Source organism: Herpailurus yagouaroundi, unplaced genomic scaffold, assembly GCF_014898765.1.
Source record: "Herpailurus yagouaroundi ecotype Mexico unplaced genomic scaffold, PumYag 195, whole genome shotgun sequence".
NCBI classification, from domain to species: Eukaryota; Metazoa; Chordata; class Mammalia; order Carnivora; family Felidae; genus Herpailurus; species Herpailurus yagouaroundi.
Window position 1 is genome coordinate 10,324,694 of NW_024412426.1, and position 15,892 is coordinate 10,340,585.

At 42.4% G+C, this 15,892-nt stretch overlaps 1 protein-coding gene and 1 long non-coding RNA gene across 8 annotated transcripts in view; one reads left to right on the forward strand and one right to left on the reverse strand.

Annotated features, from left to right (window-relative positions):
- Positions 1-5,859: 5,859 nt before the first annotated feature.
- Positions 5,860-8,022, reverse strand: LOC121011830 (uncharacterized). Its single transcript, XR_005781786.1, has 2 exons — positions 7,246-8,022; positions 5,860-7,008 (listed from the first exon to the last, which is right to left on the reverse strand). It is a non-coding gene; the product is annotated as an uncharacterized LOC121011830 (long non-coding RNA).
- Positions 8,023-8,805: 783 nt separating this feature from the next.
- The window catches only part of SMG7 (SMG7 nonsense mediated mRNA decay factor), a 92,673-nt gene continuing 85,586 nt past the window's right edge, over positions 8,806-15,892 (forward strand). For 2 of the 7 annotated variants that reach the window (XM_040446554.1, XM_040446557.1), the window contains exon 1: positions 8,806-9,138. Coding sequence is in view for 1 of the 7 variants with exons in the window: in XM_040446551.1 (XP_040302485.1) it covers positions 9,110-9,138 (29 nt within the window). In the remaining 6 variants the exon portion in view is untranslated. The remainder of the gene's footprint in view (positions 9,139-15,892) is intronic. The other 5 variants (XM_040446553.1, XM_040446555.1, XM_040446556.1 and 2 more) reach the window with 4 other exon arrangements.

Here is a 15,892-nt window from a genome sequence, read left to right on the forward strand (position 1 = left end):
ACATAACTAGAGGGGTCAGAGGTGTGACCTAAAGTTGATGGAAGAGAAGAGTAATATAAAGGTAAAAAGGCAGAAGGGTTAAGCCAAGGTTTAATTTTGGATATTTTTTACTTAAAATGTTTCTTTTGTAAATCCCATCTAGGGAATTCCATCTTTCTCAGGCTGTTATGGTTCCCACTGGACTCAAAATTACCAAAGAGGGTCAGTCATGATGCATTTCAAACATGACCACCCCCATCAGTTTTTGTTTGTATGAAAGTATCAGTACCTGATAGTGCATTGGGGTAAGCCTTAGGAAATGCCTTAGGAATTGCTTATAATAAGATCTTTGTTTCAATCACCAGGATGTGAGAACCTACTACATTTATCTTTCATCTGTCTTTTTTTCAATTTCTAATGTTCCTTTTAAACTCCTGTAATGTTGTGGATAGCTCAGGCATTCTTTAAAAAACAATGACAAAAAATGAAACTCCTGACAATAATAGCAACAACAACCATCTAATCTACTTTATTACTCTTTGGTTGATGGGAGATACTGGCACATGTGAGAAATAAAAGCCACCCATAAATAGTTTGCCTCACAGAAATAACACTATTAATATTTTATTGTATTTCTGACTATTTTCTATGCAATTCTGTTTTGTAGTCATACTTCATATATGTGCTTTTGTATCTCTCAGGTATATTGTAGTCTAAAATACTTTTGGCTATAGTTTTCCATCACTTTTCTGGACAGTTGAACTGTATATATTCCTTTTCCTGCTAAGTAATAGAATTTGGAAAAGTTAACTCTGCAAAATCTCATTCTCAAGGACTTTGTAGTGGACTGGGACATGTAAGTGGGTTATCTGATTTCATGCCTGCACCTGATCTCAAGGTGGAATGATTCCAAAGACCTCTACCACAGATTATTACTCTGTAATATAACTACCCCTTTACTTAGTTGTGCTCTAAACTTTAAAATCTGAGAGCAAGACTGTACTGTTCGCCATCTCTACCCCAGTGATGAGCGCATGACCCAACACGGAAAATTCTCTATATATTTTTGAAGATTAAATGAATGAATAAATAACTAAATACTAAAATTCTAGAGGATCCACAACTCCACAAGTTTTCTCCTTAGTATCAGGACATATTCAGATTAAGGTTCTCAGAAGTAAATTTAGTTCAGATTTGTCTTTTTTTTTTTTTTTTTAATTTTTTTTTCAACGTTTATTTATTTTTGGGACAGAGAGAGACAGAGCATGAACGGGGGAGGGGCAGAGAGAGGGAGACACAGAATCGGAAACAGGCTCCAGGCTCTGAGCTGTCAGCCCAGAACCCGACGCGGGGCTCGAACTCACGGACCGCGAGATCGTGACCTGGCTGAAGTCGGACGCTCAACCGACTGCGCCACCCAGGCGCCCCAGATTTGTCTTTTTTTTAATATTTTTTTAAATTTATTTGAGAGAGACCAAATGTGAGTGGGGGAGGGGTAGAGAGAGAATCAGAAGCAGGCCCCATGCTGTCAGCGCAGGGTCTGACATGGGACTCGAACTCATGAACCATGAGATTATGACCTAAGCCAAAATCAAGAGTCGGATGCTCAACCAATTGAACCACTCAAGGGCCCCTAGTTCAGATTTATCTTGAAATAACAGTAAAAGATTAAGAATTGATCATCGGTTGAATGTTCCTCATAGACCTTAAACTTATAACTCAACCTAAGACTCCTACTGTGCTTTAATGCTAAAATCAGTCTGTCCCACGAATACTTATAGAAAATTAATTTCAAGTTCTTTCTACAGCTAATAACCTCCTGTAACATCTAGGCCACTGCTGCCTACATTTTGGAAATATTGGCATTCCAACATTTGGCATGTACTGTAGGCTTGGTTCCACCACAGGGACATTGTTAAAGAACTAAAACCATGCATGTCCTTTTGGACAAAGGACTGGATCACTTGGTGGGAGCAGTATAACAGAAAGCTTACAGCCATTGGTTGAGAGAGTGAGCCTCAGAGCCATTCCAGGGATGTTAGTTTCTAAGAGGGCAGGGAAAGCAAAAGCAGCTGGTTTTGCTCCCTAGGAGCCTCCTTACCCTCTTCAGCTTTGAGGGACCTTGGATCTCATCTCATTCCAACAAAAAACTGCTAATGAACTGAGACATCCTCTGTAAGGAGATGAAAGCTGTTTTCCCTCTTGGCAATTTATACTTGGTCATATAATACAGCTGGTCATATGATTTTGCTAGTACCTCTCTCTCTACAAAAGCAAATCTACATTTCGTGTTTGTTTTTAAAAATAAGTTTAACCTACGTTAATTAGAGTGTGAAGTTGAGTGAGTGAAGCTCTGATTCACCCCATATGCGTAATAACAGCAGCACTGCTTGTTGAGTGCCTATGAAGCGCCTTGTACTGCTAGGTATGGTACAGACAATATCTAACTGAACTTGGCCAGTCTGCCACCAGAAACAATTTCAATATATCACAGTGAAACTGCATGTGGCCCCTTCCTTAGCAAACTTATTCAATTTATTTAGCCTTATCACAACACACAAGAAAAAAACAAAACAAAACAAAACAATAATGGGGCACCTGGGTGGCTCAGTCAGTTGAGCGTCCGACCTCAGCTCAGGTCATGATCTCATGGTCAGTGAGTTCAAGGCCCACAACGGGCTGTGCGCTGATAGCTCCCAGTCTGGAGCCTGCTTCAGATTCTGTGTCTCCCTCCCTCTCTGCCCCTTCCCTGCTCATGCTCTGTCTCTCTCTGTCTGGTGAGAGATACAAAGATCACTGAGTTTTCCATTCTATTCTCTGAATCACTTTTCTTTCTGAATTTTTAAATCTAATTTTTCTATCCTATTTACCAATTAGCTGATATCCTCTTTTTTGTCTTGCCAGCCTCCCCTAGGAGTGTTTTTATTTTGTCACACAATAAAAGGGTTGACTGCTTTCCCTATTCCCAAATCTGAGAGCATAAAAGTTAAATAAAAATGATTTGGATATTGAAGACTTCTTTCTCTACACTGAGGTATGGGACTTTGCTGCAAGATAATTGATGAGTTACATCAAGATAATTGATGAGCTGCAAGATAATTGTAAATGTGTTCTTTATTCATTGCCTAAGTAAATTTAATTTAATTAAAACTTTCATTTTGTTAAATATAGCAGATTTCAGTGCCCCAGGTGGGTTGAAGGCCCAAGGGAAGTTCTTTTTTTTATTGCTTAGGGATTGCTTCTATGTTTTGTAGTTAGGTGGTCAGGAATTTTAAGCGTTTATATGAAAGTCATGGTCTAAATTTCTATTTTTTCCCCCAAGATTAATTGATTTAACAACAATTTATTGAGCACCTTTGTATCAGGTATCCTGTTAGGGGAGTGAGCAAAACAGTCATGGTGTCTGCCCTCACAGAACTTACAGAGTCAACTGGAGGGAACAGACATTGAACAAAAAGAATTACGATCCTGAAAAATGCCATGAAGAAGGAAGGGAAAGGTGCTGAGGGACTATGTAAGAGATGTAGCTAATCCATTGTGATTGGGTGGGTAGAGATGGTTTTTCCAAAGACGTTCAGGTTTAGGCTTAAAGCATGAGAAGGAAGAAGAGTGGTCCAAGAGAAAGAAGGGAACAGCTTGTGTAAAGTCTCTGAGTAGAAAAGACTGCTGCCCACTGAGAGACCTGAGAGAAGGTCAGTGTGGCTAGAGTGGTGACACCAGGAAGTGTCAGAGAAGAGGCAGGCAAGGGCCAGACCACGTAGGTCATCCTAATGATGGAGGACTTTATTGTAAGGGTAATGGAAAACGAATGGAGAACTTAAGCCAGAAGATAAAAAAAAATTTTAAGGCTTAATATGGCAAATATGTAGAATACAAAAATATATTAATTTACTATTCAATTTGTTCTGGAATGTGCTCTTACATCTAGCAATCCAATAAGAGTAGGAATTTTTATTAATATGGGGCAAACTATCTAGATTCTGACATGTAGAATTTTTCTGAGATGGCAAAGACCCTAGAGTAATTAAGCAAAGCAGAACAATCCTTGGGCATGTATCCTTAGCATGACTTGAAATGACATCCTGAGTTTCTTTACTTTCCATCTATATCATATCTTAACTCTAATTGCAAATAGAGGTGGTAAAATAATAAAGACAGGGAAAAGAAGGTGTGCATGTGTACATGCACATGTGTGGCCACATGTGGTTTCCCACGGTTTTGAAGAAGAGCAGATTTATGGCAAAGAATATCTGTATCACATTCTCTGTTCTCAAAAATAGTAGTCTGCCCTACAGAAATTAAGGAGGTACAGACCATAAAATAGTAAGAGATTTTTTTTTTCTTTTAGTTGAGTGTTTTAGGGAAAAAATGGCAGCTTCCAGGTAACATAACAGATTTTGACATGAAACACATTGATGTCAAACTAGGGATACCAGGATGGCTTCTGAAGTACTGTGCTTGTAGTAGTAAAGACATCCATGAACACTATAGCTTTTGGACAATATAGAGTATAAGAGACTAAAGAGGCTAACTTCAGTTTTCTTTTTTAATACTCTTCAATTTTCCCTAGGAGAATTTCTTTTTGTCTTCTCCAGATGGTTGGTGTCCATTAAATTAGCAGATAAGATTTTAAGGTGTGGTTCTTTCCCAGAGGTATTTTCTAATTGGGAATTGGGAGAAATTCTGGAAGATTAATAAGTTTCTCCTAAGTCAATATTAGGAGAATGGAGAAGGAGAATGCACTCTGACTACCATTCTCTGGTACCTCAGTGCCTCCAAAACCACAAGTTTTTTCTCTGGGGTCTTGGACTGCAAGTCTTCCTGATTGTTTTTCAGGCTCCGTGACTCCCTGGAAGGAGTGAATGAATAAATAAATACTTGGCAAACTGTTTGAGAAAGGCTGCTAACCTTTGGTCTATGAAATCTTGAGCAATAGGAGACCTGAGTTGAAATGTCATTTTGTATCTGACTCACTATTTGAAGAGAATGAATCACTCTTCTGATTGAATCACTTGGTTCCATGGTCTGAGGTGTGGTACTGAAGACAGCATGGACCTGCTTTACATACATTGTGTACTTGACTGCTGTAGTTAAGTCATTCTACTCATCAAAATAGAAACACATTTATTAAGTATCTAATTATGCACATGATTTGGAAACATGCAGAATATGTAGGCTAAAGATGAACATAAATTAGTGCTTGTTATGGTTTCATGGATCAGGTGAGATTGTCTATTATTATAAAAAAGGGAGGAGGCTTGCTGTGTATTAATTATCAGGTTACTGAAGCTCTGGGTAAATGTGGCAGGAATGTTAAGAGTAGCTTCTCAGGAAGTACTTGCTGTGTGGTTGAAAACTGGACACTGTTTACTTGGGCCAAAATGCAGTCATATCAAGCTATTTTTAGCAACAAAAGGCTATTTAAAAGTTTCAACCCTCTAGAATCTGACTCACAATGTCCTGATACTGTATTCTCTTTGTGATCAGAATCATGGGTAAAGAAATCTATCTTTTAGCACTGAATGAGAAAAGATTTGGGTGTGTGGTCAGACCTATGAGTATCACAAAGACTAGAGAAGCTACCATTTAAAAAAATGACTTTATGCTGCAATAGTTCTAAATTATTCCTTTTAGCTTGATATAAAGGAATATGAGAGCAAAAAGAAAATTAACATTTATCAAGTGCCCATGTTATATGTCAGTTATACTCAGTCACATATATCATCATTAAAGTTCACAGGAAGCCTATTTCCATTTTGGTCAAGGAAGAAACCGAAGGTTAGAGACTGAGAGGGAAGAGTTGAAAGGCACACTCAGGTCTGCTAGCTTTTGATCTTTCCGAAAAAATCACTTCGGTACAAACGAAAAACTTAAATCAGGTAGGATTAAGAGTTTCTCTTTAATTTCTTTTGGTTTAGATGTAATCTATATCTGCAGGGGAATGAAATGAATAAAAGCTATTATTACAGAAGCTTATATTCTACATATCTTTTGATGGAGAGCAGTAGAAAGAGACGAGATTGGAAAATGTACATTCAGCAATGTATAATATCTGGGCCATAATTTTTCTGAGTTTTATTGATTTTCAAAAGTTATTTTCAAGATGGGCATTGGTGTCTTACAACCTACAAGACGTAAACGCTACAATTCTACCTACTTTGTAGGGGCATTGTAAAGCTATTGAAGAATCTTACAAAATTCTTAGGAAAGCTGATATAAAATACAAAGATTGTATTTCTGATCCTCATCTGTGTACCTGGGGTACTTTGTTCTGACCTTAATTACTGCACCCATCATCTTGCATTCTTATCACTTCTCCATTCTCTGGTATCTCTACCAGAAGGTGGGTTTCTCCAAGATAGGGACAATGCCTCTTTTACCATGATATCCACAGTAACCTGGACAGAGCCTGAAAAGTAATAGATGCTCAGTAAATGTTTGTAGAAAACACAACAAAAGGATTCATCTTACTGATCCCAGTTTTCTTATTTCCAAAATGAGAAGATAGTAATAATCTCCTAGATTGCTTATCAGAAGTGTCATGACATATGCTCGAACACTGTTTACTGGATATTATGAGCCACAGACTTAAAAGGTGTTAACTGTGATGATTAGCAGTGCATTTCAGGAAAGACATGTAGGGTATTTTAGGTAATATGTGGTAATAATCTCCATCCTTGGGCTCTAGAGTTGACGGAAAGGAAGTACCTACATCAGAGATGAGAACAGTATTTCACTAGGTGGCTCTCTTTTCCGTGAGTGGGTGGCGCGTTGGTGCAGTGAGGCATCACAGGGGGCATTGTACAGCTGCAATCACCATGCCTCACACGGCAGCACAGTAGGCGCTGACGGCAGTAGGGGCATAGGTTAGTTTCTCTTTCGTTAAAGATAATCTATTCTTCCGATTTGTTTCAGCGTGGCCTGTACTTTCATTTTCTCTAAACGCATACATGATGTTCCAAAAAAACATTGGTCTAGTCTTTTAATAGGGTGTGGTCTCAGGGAAGGATCTTGAAAGTTCCTCCTCACCTAGCATGGAAGACAGCAGGAATCAGTTACTCAAACCGAGCTAAACTAAAACAGCCCATTAAAATCCTGATTTAAACTCGCTAGTAAGCCCCCCCCCCCCCCCCCCCCCCCCCGCGCGGGGACCTTATACAGTTGCACTGTCTAAAGTACTTTGAAACAGCTGCGTAGAAGACTCCACAATACGAATCGAAATGATTTGTAAAATGTCAAATAAGTCCTTCAAGCCATTAGAATTACCATTTCTCCAGTTGCTTCTCACACTCCATGTTATTATTGACCCCATTTCCTTATTTCAGGTTTTTAACCCCAAACCTGACATAAAATACACATAATAGACTTTCAGAAAAATTTAAGAATGAAAATCCTCTTCCTCAATGCCTTTCCTCGGAACTTCGCGCCAGTATCTAGGTTCTTCATTGTACTATTTCACCGCGCCAGTATCTAAGTTCTCGATATTTTTACCCAAAGTTTCCCTCTCCGACCCAAAAGATACAGTGACAAGTTCTAAAACAGAGCGGACCCATCAGAGAAGTCTGCAGAGGGAGGACCTCACAGGAAAGTCTTCGACAATCAAGTGGGACCCCCACTGGGGGGATGCCTCCGAGAGGGAGGGCGTCTCACCACGTCCCTGGCTCTAAACGCTAGAAAACCACTTATTAGTCTTCTAGGATGTTCCTACTTTTACTCTGGCTTCCCCGCGGCAGGAGGTGGCTCGGTTGCCGAGGGTGTGTATCGGGTGAGCTTTGGGGGATTTCCGTAAGGGGTCGACCCACCAGGAAAAGTCTAAGGAGGTCCCTGCCCGGCAGGAGAGGAATCTGGGTCGTCGTGTGCCGTTCTCCTCCCTTAGGGACCCCGTCCTGGCGGGATCCCGCCTCTCTGAGCCGGAGGCAGTCCTGGGGAAACCCCTCGCCCGCCCGAAGCTTTGCGCCGCCGCCTCGCCCTCCTCGTTCCAGTCCGCAGCTCGCTAGCCTTCAGGCCTGGCGTCTTCCTCGCAGGCCCGGCCCTCTCCACGCCCGGCACTGAGAGGAAACTGGAGGTGGTTCCAGCCCGCAGGCGGGTGGAAAAGCCCACGGTGAATGCCTTGGGGCCCCCCTCATTGTTGCGGGAAGGGGAAAGGGAAGAGGAAATGAATCTCACCGCCCAGTAGATCACCCGGATTCCCAACCTGGGGGAGGCCTTTAGACGGAAGGGAAGCCAAGGGGGAACCCTGGGCACTTTCCCGGGAATCCATTCGCCAAGGGAGGGTCACCCAGTCCGCACACATTGGTTACTATGACAATACAACCACAGCCTCCAGTTGCCATGGCAGCTGCTTATCCAATCCGATTGGTTTCCTTTCTCTTCCTCCCTGGGCTCCACCCCATCCCCTCCAACAGCCTCCTGGGGTGCAGGGGGAGGGGCCGCAGACAGGGGAGGGGGTTCTTAGCGTCACACTCCGGGGCGCGAGGGAAGACTAGACTTGAGGGACTGGCGGGCGGAACTGTAGGAGGAAAGGGTAGCGTTTCCGGTAGGAAAGAGTGGAGGAGTGGAAAAAGGAAAAGAGAAATCGGGTGGAGTGGAAAGACGGGGGAAGACTTTGAGTGTAACTCCTGGTTGATTTGGGCTCGATGTCCCTGGTGAGGCCGGGGTTACCCCCTCGCGCGGGAGAGGAGTGGGTTGGCCGGAAGCCGCCAAGCGCCTCCAGCCGCCCGCTCGGCAGCCGCACAGGGACCTCACCGCTAGCGGATCCCAAGAAGGAGCGCCACAGGGAGGGAGAAGTCACCCGGAGGGACGGGCGCCACTGAAATCTCGCGAGAAGGACACCCCCCACTTCCTTCCTCTGCTTCTTCCTCTTTCCCCGCCCCCTTCCCTTCTCCCTCCCCTTCCCCCCTCCCGGGTCGGAGTGTCCCTGCGCCCCACGGGCCGGAGCAGCAGCGAGAGCAGCTTTCCCCGCTCCCCCCCCCCCCCCCCACCCCCCCCCCCCCCCCCCCCGCCCGCGGAGCGAGGAGGAGCCGGAGGAGAGGAAGATGGCGGCGGCCGCCAGCACCCGCGGTGCCGCGGGGCCGCTTCGAGGAGCCTGAGAGACCCACAGAGGCTTCGCGGGAAGACGCGGCAGCGGAGGATGAGCCTGCAGAGCGCGCAGTATCTCCGGTGAGTGCAGAGGTCGGCCCCGTACGTGGGGGGAGCGGGTTGAAGGTTCGGGCAGGGAGCAACAGACACAGAGGTGGTGTGTCGGCGCGGCGGGGGAGTTGCTGTGTCCTCTCCTTCCCCGGCGGGGAGGCGGGGGTTGCGAGGGGATCCTCGGGGATCCGCGGGAGGGGGCGGGGCGGGCACACTCACGAGTGCCTAGCCCCCGCGGGCCGGGCTGAGTTCCAGCGTAGCCAGCTCGTCCCGGTGCCGGGAAGGAGGTTAGGAGAGCGTGAGAATGTGTGTGTGCGCGCGCGCCCTCGGGGTCGCGGGCTCGCAGGCGAGGCGGGGGCGGGGGGGGGGGCAGCGGCGACCCCGAGTGGAGGTGGGTGTGGAGTCTGATCCTGGTGGCGGGGGTAACGTTGTGTGGTGTGGGATTGGCTGGAGCGTTGCTTGGGGGAGAGGACGAGGTGGAAGTCCGCACACCTGGGGTAGTGGTGGAGGGAGTGCGGAGAGGGAGAGAGACCTCTGGAAACCCGAGTTTGTTCTTTATACTCGGGTTGGAAGTACTGAAGAATAATGTCATCTGTAGTTAGTTGGCGGGGTGGGGGTGGGAGCATAAAGAGGGGGAATGGATGAGGAAGTGAGGAAAGAGGGAGGTACTATGGACGGGGTTGGGTTCCCCAGAAGAAACTGAGTTAGAATTAGTGTAGTCAGATGATACCATACTGAGAGTTGTGTACGTTCATTAAGAGTGTTGTAAGGAACTTGTATGTCGGAGGTAGACTGACGCATGGGTACAGAGTGTGTGAGAGTATGTGACGGGTGTCTGGGGTGGTGTGAAGGGAGCGACTGATAAACATTTTAGGAACGGGAAGATAGATACATTGCAACCAAGTACACGCTAGTGAGAGCATATTGAATGGAAAGACACCAGCAGCCAGGAAGGTTCCATGGAAGCAGAATAGGAGCTTGGACATAGAGGTAAAAGAGGATCAAAATTTTGATGACAGAGAAAAACAAGGTGGTTAGAGTCTGAAAATAATTGGAGAGTTGCTACTTCTTAGAAAAGGGGAAGGAAGACCTTAAAACGGATCCTTTTTGTCCTTTGGGAGCAGAACTAAGAAAGGCAGGCTAATGGGAAGATGTTTAAAAAAATGGTTTCATACCTTGTAGAAGAGGGACTTGGTTGGGGTAGAAGTCTGAAATGAGCAGAAAAATCGCTTTAGCTGTTTAGTGAAAATATTGTTGTGTGATTGGCTTCCTAAACACATATTACAAGAGAAGGTAGGTAGTGATACAGGAAGGTGGCTGTTGTACTTATGAAAGTAGTAATAGTTTCTTTGAGCAGAGTGTGGAAAGGAGAGAATGGTGAGATCTTTGAATTGTGGTTGAATGCCTGAGTTTAACAGACAGGGTGCGCACAACATGTGTGCCCAATGACTGACTTTGGGTAGTTGGAACGATATCTGTAATATTACAGTCCTTTTTCTCCACTATTATCCTTGTATTGTTTAACATGTCAGATAAACTTAATAAATAAACTGTGAGAAAGATCTATGGTAGATGTTGTAGACGGATGTGGAAACCATCAGGACAGTACTTAATTTTAAGGAATTTGCAGTTATTATTAATAATAGCATGGAGTAAAATAAGGCAAGTATCATAAAAGATGCCAGTGTCATTAAGAGTTCAAAGACACGAGATTATTTAAGCAATTGGGGGGAACCAGGAAAAGCTTCCTTTGTTCATTTGCTCATTCATACACTCATGATTCATCAGTCATTTTGTTGATCACCTATATGGGAGGTATTGTACCAACTGCTGAGAAAAGAACTCCACCCTCTTCTTACAGAGTTACAGTTTGTTAGGTTTCAAGGAGAAAATGGAAATGGACCTTAAGTATAAGCAGTATTCTGACAGGTGTGGACTGAGAACAGAATCCAAACGGAAGGAAACTGAGCAGAATACTCAGATAAGGGAGTATGGGAGCTGGGGAAGGTATTCAGACTAGTTAAACAAGAATATAGGGTGATGCAGCTGGAAAAACTTTTAATAGACTTTTTTATAGATTAAGTTTGATCCCTTCCTTTCACAAATGAAGAAAGTATAGATAGCATAATGAAGTCAAAATTGTTGAGGACCATATAGCTGGAACGTGGAGGCTCTGTAACTCACATGTAGGTCTTCTGACTCCTGTATCAGCCATACTGTGTGGCATGTCTGGGTTTATCCATTCTTACCACAAATATGTATTGAGAGCTTACTGTATGCCAGTCACTCCTCTAGGCACTGAGGATACAACGGTGAATGAAAGAGTAAACATAGGAAGGTATATTCTGGTAGAATTAGGCAATCGGTAAACATGAACAGATAACTATGTCAGGTGGTGACAAGAACTAGAAGGAAAAAGCAAGATACGGATATCTTCTTTTATATAGACAGGGTGATCAAGGAGAGCCTATTTAATAAGGTGCCTGTATTTGAGAGGGTCTTGAATTGTGATCTGTAGTTAATAGTTGAAATGGATGGATCATGGAGAATCTGAGATGATTTGTTTAGAAGAGCATTCACATGCTCATAGATAGGATTAGGAAGATGAATCTGTGTACTGTAATAATGGGCAGTTAGGACCAGAAATAAGGCGGTAGAGTAGAAAGGTAAAAGCAGACTGGGAGAGAGGTGATCATTTTAATGGGAAGATCAGATGGTTTTGAGAGGCTTCTCTGTTAATGTGTTTTATATTTTGTAGATTATCATAGTAGGGAAGACTTATCTTTAGGTTGTGAAATCAGTGGTAGACAACTTGAGATGAGTTTAGTTCCTTGAAGAAGGGAGAAAAGAATAAGAAGGAACACTGTTTGAATAACTTATATTTTACCGCTAAAGTTGAATAAGCAAAACTGAACAGGCACCAGTGTTTTCTCAGTCTTGCACGTCTGTTCTAAGTAAATAAAGCAAATCTTAGGGCTAACAGTTGTCTGGGACTTAGAGGGGATAGGGTAATAAAGACTTGCACCAGCCCAAATTTCCCTCTTTTTCTTCTTCGGATAATCATTCCATTTAAAGTCTGCTGTGAGGCGGCTAGAGACTGTCTTCAGGGAAACATCATGTTCACTCTCTTTTCTTTGCTGGAAACCAAACCTTTTGGTTTTTAGACAACTTGGGGAGGATGTTAGATACTGCTGAACAAGTGTGGTTGGGGGTATGACAGCTATTCTTTGTGACCCTTGACTTTAGGGAGAATTTTGTTGCCTACCTTTCTCAGTGGTATAAGACCATGACTGGGCAATTTTTAAACTGCATAGCTATAGATCTTTCCTCATGGAGATGAAAATTAGCTTTGTATCAGCTAGATTCATTTGCTGGAGTAAATGAGCTGGGGTGTCTGGCATTGAAATGGTGCATTGTTGGTGGCAAACCAGGGAGTAAGATGGCAGTTTCAGAAGAGTGAGATAGGAGGATATGAGGTTAAGAAGCATCAGTAAGACGAAGATAGAGAGTTCAAAATCAAGGGGACTGAATTAGTCTTGAGTTGCAGAAATAGAGCAGAGATGATAGGAAAGAAAACCTATCTTCTGTTTGGGAAAGAAGGTAATGTTGTGAGGAAATTTTTTGTTGTTGGAAGAGAAATTTTTTTTAAAGCAGTGTCTTTTTTTTTTTTTTGAAATAGCAGATTGACAAGATTCCTAAGTGAATAAATTAAGAGTACTTTTCTGCATTTTATAAAAATAAGAACTGGTCTTAAAATAAGGTTCTACAAAGAATATGATTGGAAATTTATTTCTCGAAGAAAAATTCAGTCTTTTCTCTTGATTTATGGCAAAATAGAAAGATCTTAAAGACTTTGACACCTCTGTTGAGTGAAAGAAAATGGAATTTTGAATATTGTCCATCTAATAAGGGTGGAAGAAGGGTAAAGATAATCCATGGATGAGATAGTAGGTGATGGAGATCATGCTTTAAAAGAATAGTATTTTAAAGGCTAGAAATACGGAAATCAACATATCAAAGTTGGAAATGCAGAGATAGGGAAAGTATTGAAGTACCAGACAGGGAAGACATCATCAAAGTTGTTTGGGAAGTCGAGAAAGTAGAATAATCATAGCCAGAGGGAATACCAGCCAAACAGGTCAAATCCTATTATAAAAGGTGGCATAGGTGATACTGAACAACATCTGCTTCTGTCACTGTACTCCCTCCACCTCTTCCTTTCCTTCCTTGCCTATTTTTGTCTTTTTTTTTTTTTTTTTTTTCTTTCTATGCTGTAGGTTTGCCAGGGAGATCCACTTAAAGTTGATCCTTGGTATTAGACCACTTTACAAGAAACATCTACAAATTGTCTACTTTGTTAGAATTTTTTTTTTTTTTTTTTTTTTTTTGCATGGTCCTTCTATTAGCAAAGAGGCTGCATTACCCTGGCACACTTTGCCAGAAACTTTGTTGCCAGAGGTAGAAATAATGTAACAGACACAAGGTGGTTTTCTGAGACAACAGAAAAAGGGTTGTCATTTAAGTACTAATTAAAATTCAGGGGCACCTGCGTGGCTTAGTTGATTGACCTTCGACTCCTGATTTCAGCTCAGGTCATGATCTCATGTTTTGGGAGTTCGAGCCCCACATTGGGCTCTGGGCTGACAGTGTGGAGCCTGCTTGGGATTTTCTCTCCGCCTCTCTCTCAAAATAAATAAATAAAATAAGTTAAAAATTTTTAAGTACTAAGTAAAATAATCCAATATGTTAAGATAAAATGTGTCACAGTAAATCTTGGGACATAGGGAGATAAAAAAGGTAGAGATAAAGGAGCAAGCAGAGCCTTATCCTAGCCTGGGGAGAAGAGCAGGGAAGTTAGTGGGAGCAGTTTGGGAGGAATATGTGTACTAAGTAGGTTCTGGAAGATTCTGGTAATTCTGGGCTGGGTATTCACTGTCTCTGGAAGCTTCAAGAAATCCTATACACATGCTGATCCTAATTCACATGGTCAACAAGTCTTCCCCTGCCCCAGACCCATTCATGTTTTCCCTGCATGTGACTTAAAATAAAATAGCTCTGGTCCCAGAAAATCAGCCAAATTTACCAGCCAAAACATGGCTGATTTACCAAACATGGTAAAATTGTTGGAAAAAAATTGCTCTCTCTTGAGGCTTATAACTGTCTTTTTTACTACAATGGTGTTAATGGCATTTTTCCTGCTTGAATGTTGAGTGGCTAAATTGTTTTGACAGTTAATTTCTGCTTCCCTTGCGGTTTCAGTTGGATTCAAAATGTATACTTCCTGTCCTAGACTATGTTTCATTGCTTTCTAACAGCTGCTATGTTCTACCTTCATGGAAGACGAAGCAATTGCTGAGTTTTTGTTTTGTTTGTCTTTTAAGATGCTGTTCACTAGTGTAGCAAGTTTCTCTTGAGGCAGTTTTCGGGTGGAGGGTGGTTCAGACTTTAAAAGGGCTAGTTTGTTTTACAGTGGAGAAATATTGTTTGCAGCCTCCAACTACGTATCTAACCCTGGCTAGCATGGATTAGAGATGAGTGATGCGAATGAGCACCTGAAAATTCAAGTGGGTTTGTTTTCCTGATTGATCTTGTTCAGAGAGTAGATTATTAAGCATATGTGTTTTGGATAGTCGATTAGTCATATATCTGTATGTGGGTATTTTGGCAGATGGTCATACGTTGTCATTTAAGTTTTGTAATCAAGCTGCATTTTAGTTGTTGAATTGTTGTGGATAGATTTATCAATGGTCTAGGAGATTGTAACTAAGGGGGGCTAATCAGCAGTTACAGGAATATGCAGGGATGGAGCTTTGGCAAACATGTCCCATGGTAAGTGAGAACTTGTAACCAACTCCTTTCTTGTTAACACGTAATGGAGCTCCTTAGGAGGGTTATTTTCACTGTCCCTTAGACCCATTTTGTAGTCAGTGGGAAGAGTAGATGTTTAAGAAATTGTTTAAGAAAATTTTAGGAGTCTCAAGTAGACTAGGCTCAAGTAGACTAGACTACTAGTAGACTAGTAGCAATTTTGTTTTAGTTGTTTTTTTCCTTGCTTCATTTGGAACAGGTTTCCTAACCATGGCACTTCACAGACATTTTGGGTCAGACAATTCTTTGTTGTGGGGATTAGTCCTCTGCATCATAGGATGTTTTGTAGCATACTTGGCCTTTACCCACTGGATCCCAGTATCATTCACCCCCATTTGTGACAACCGGAAATGTTCCCACACGTTGTCAGATGTTCCCTTTGAGTGCATATCCTCTCCCAGCTGAGAACCACTGATTTAGAAAATACACATAGGAGGGATATATCAAATATGCACAGCATCAATTCATTTTCTTGTTTTCTCCTTCTTCAAGCCATAGATTACTTCTTAGGCTTCCCTGAACTTTTTTCTTCTAGGTGTAATAGGCCAGTTACCAAGTTTAGACCATACTTTTAAAAACTTGTACATATTGGGTGCCTGGGTGGCTCAGTTGGTTAAGCATCCGACTTTGCTCACGTCTTGATCTCATGGTTTGTGGGTTCTGGCCCTGCATTGGGTTCATGCTGACAGTGCAGAGCCTGCTTGGGTTTCTCTCTGCCCCTCTCCTGCCTCCCTCTCTCTGCCCCTCTCCAACTCATTCTTTTTCTCTCTCAAAATAAAAACACTTGTACTTACTTTAAATGTATTTTTAAAGTCTTTTATTTTATTGGCAGAGCACAATTATAGGAGCTTTGCCTGTGGGAACTCAAAGATACTGGAAAAAGGCATTTAAGTAACTATAACAGCAGATAAACTGC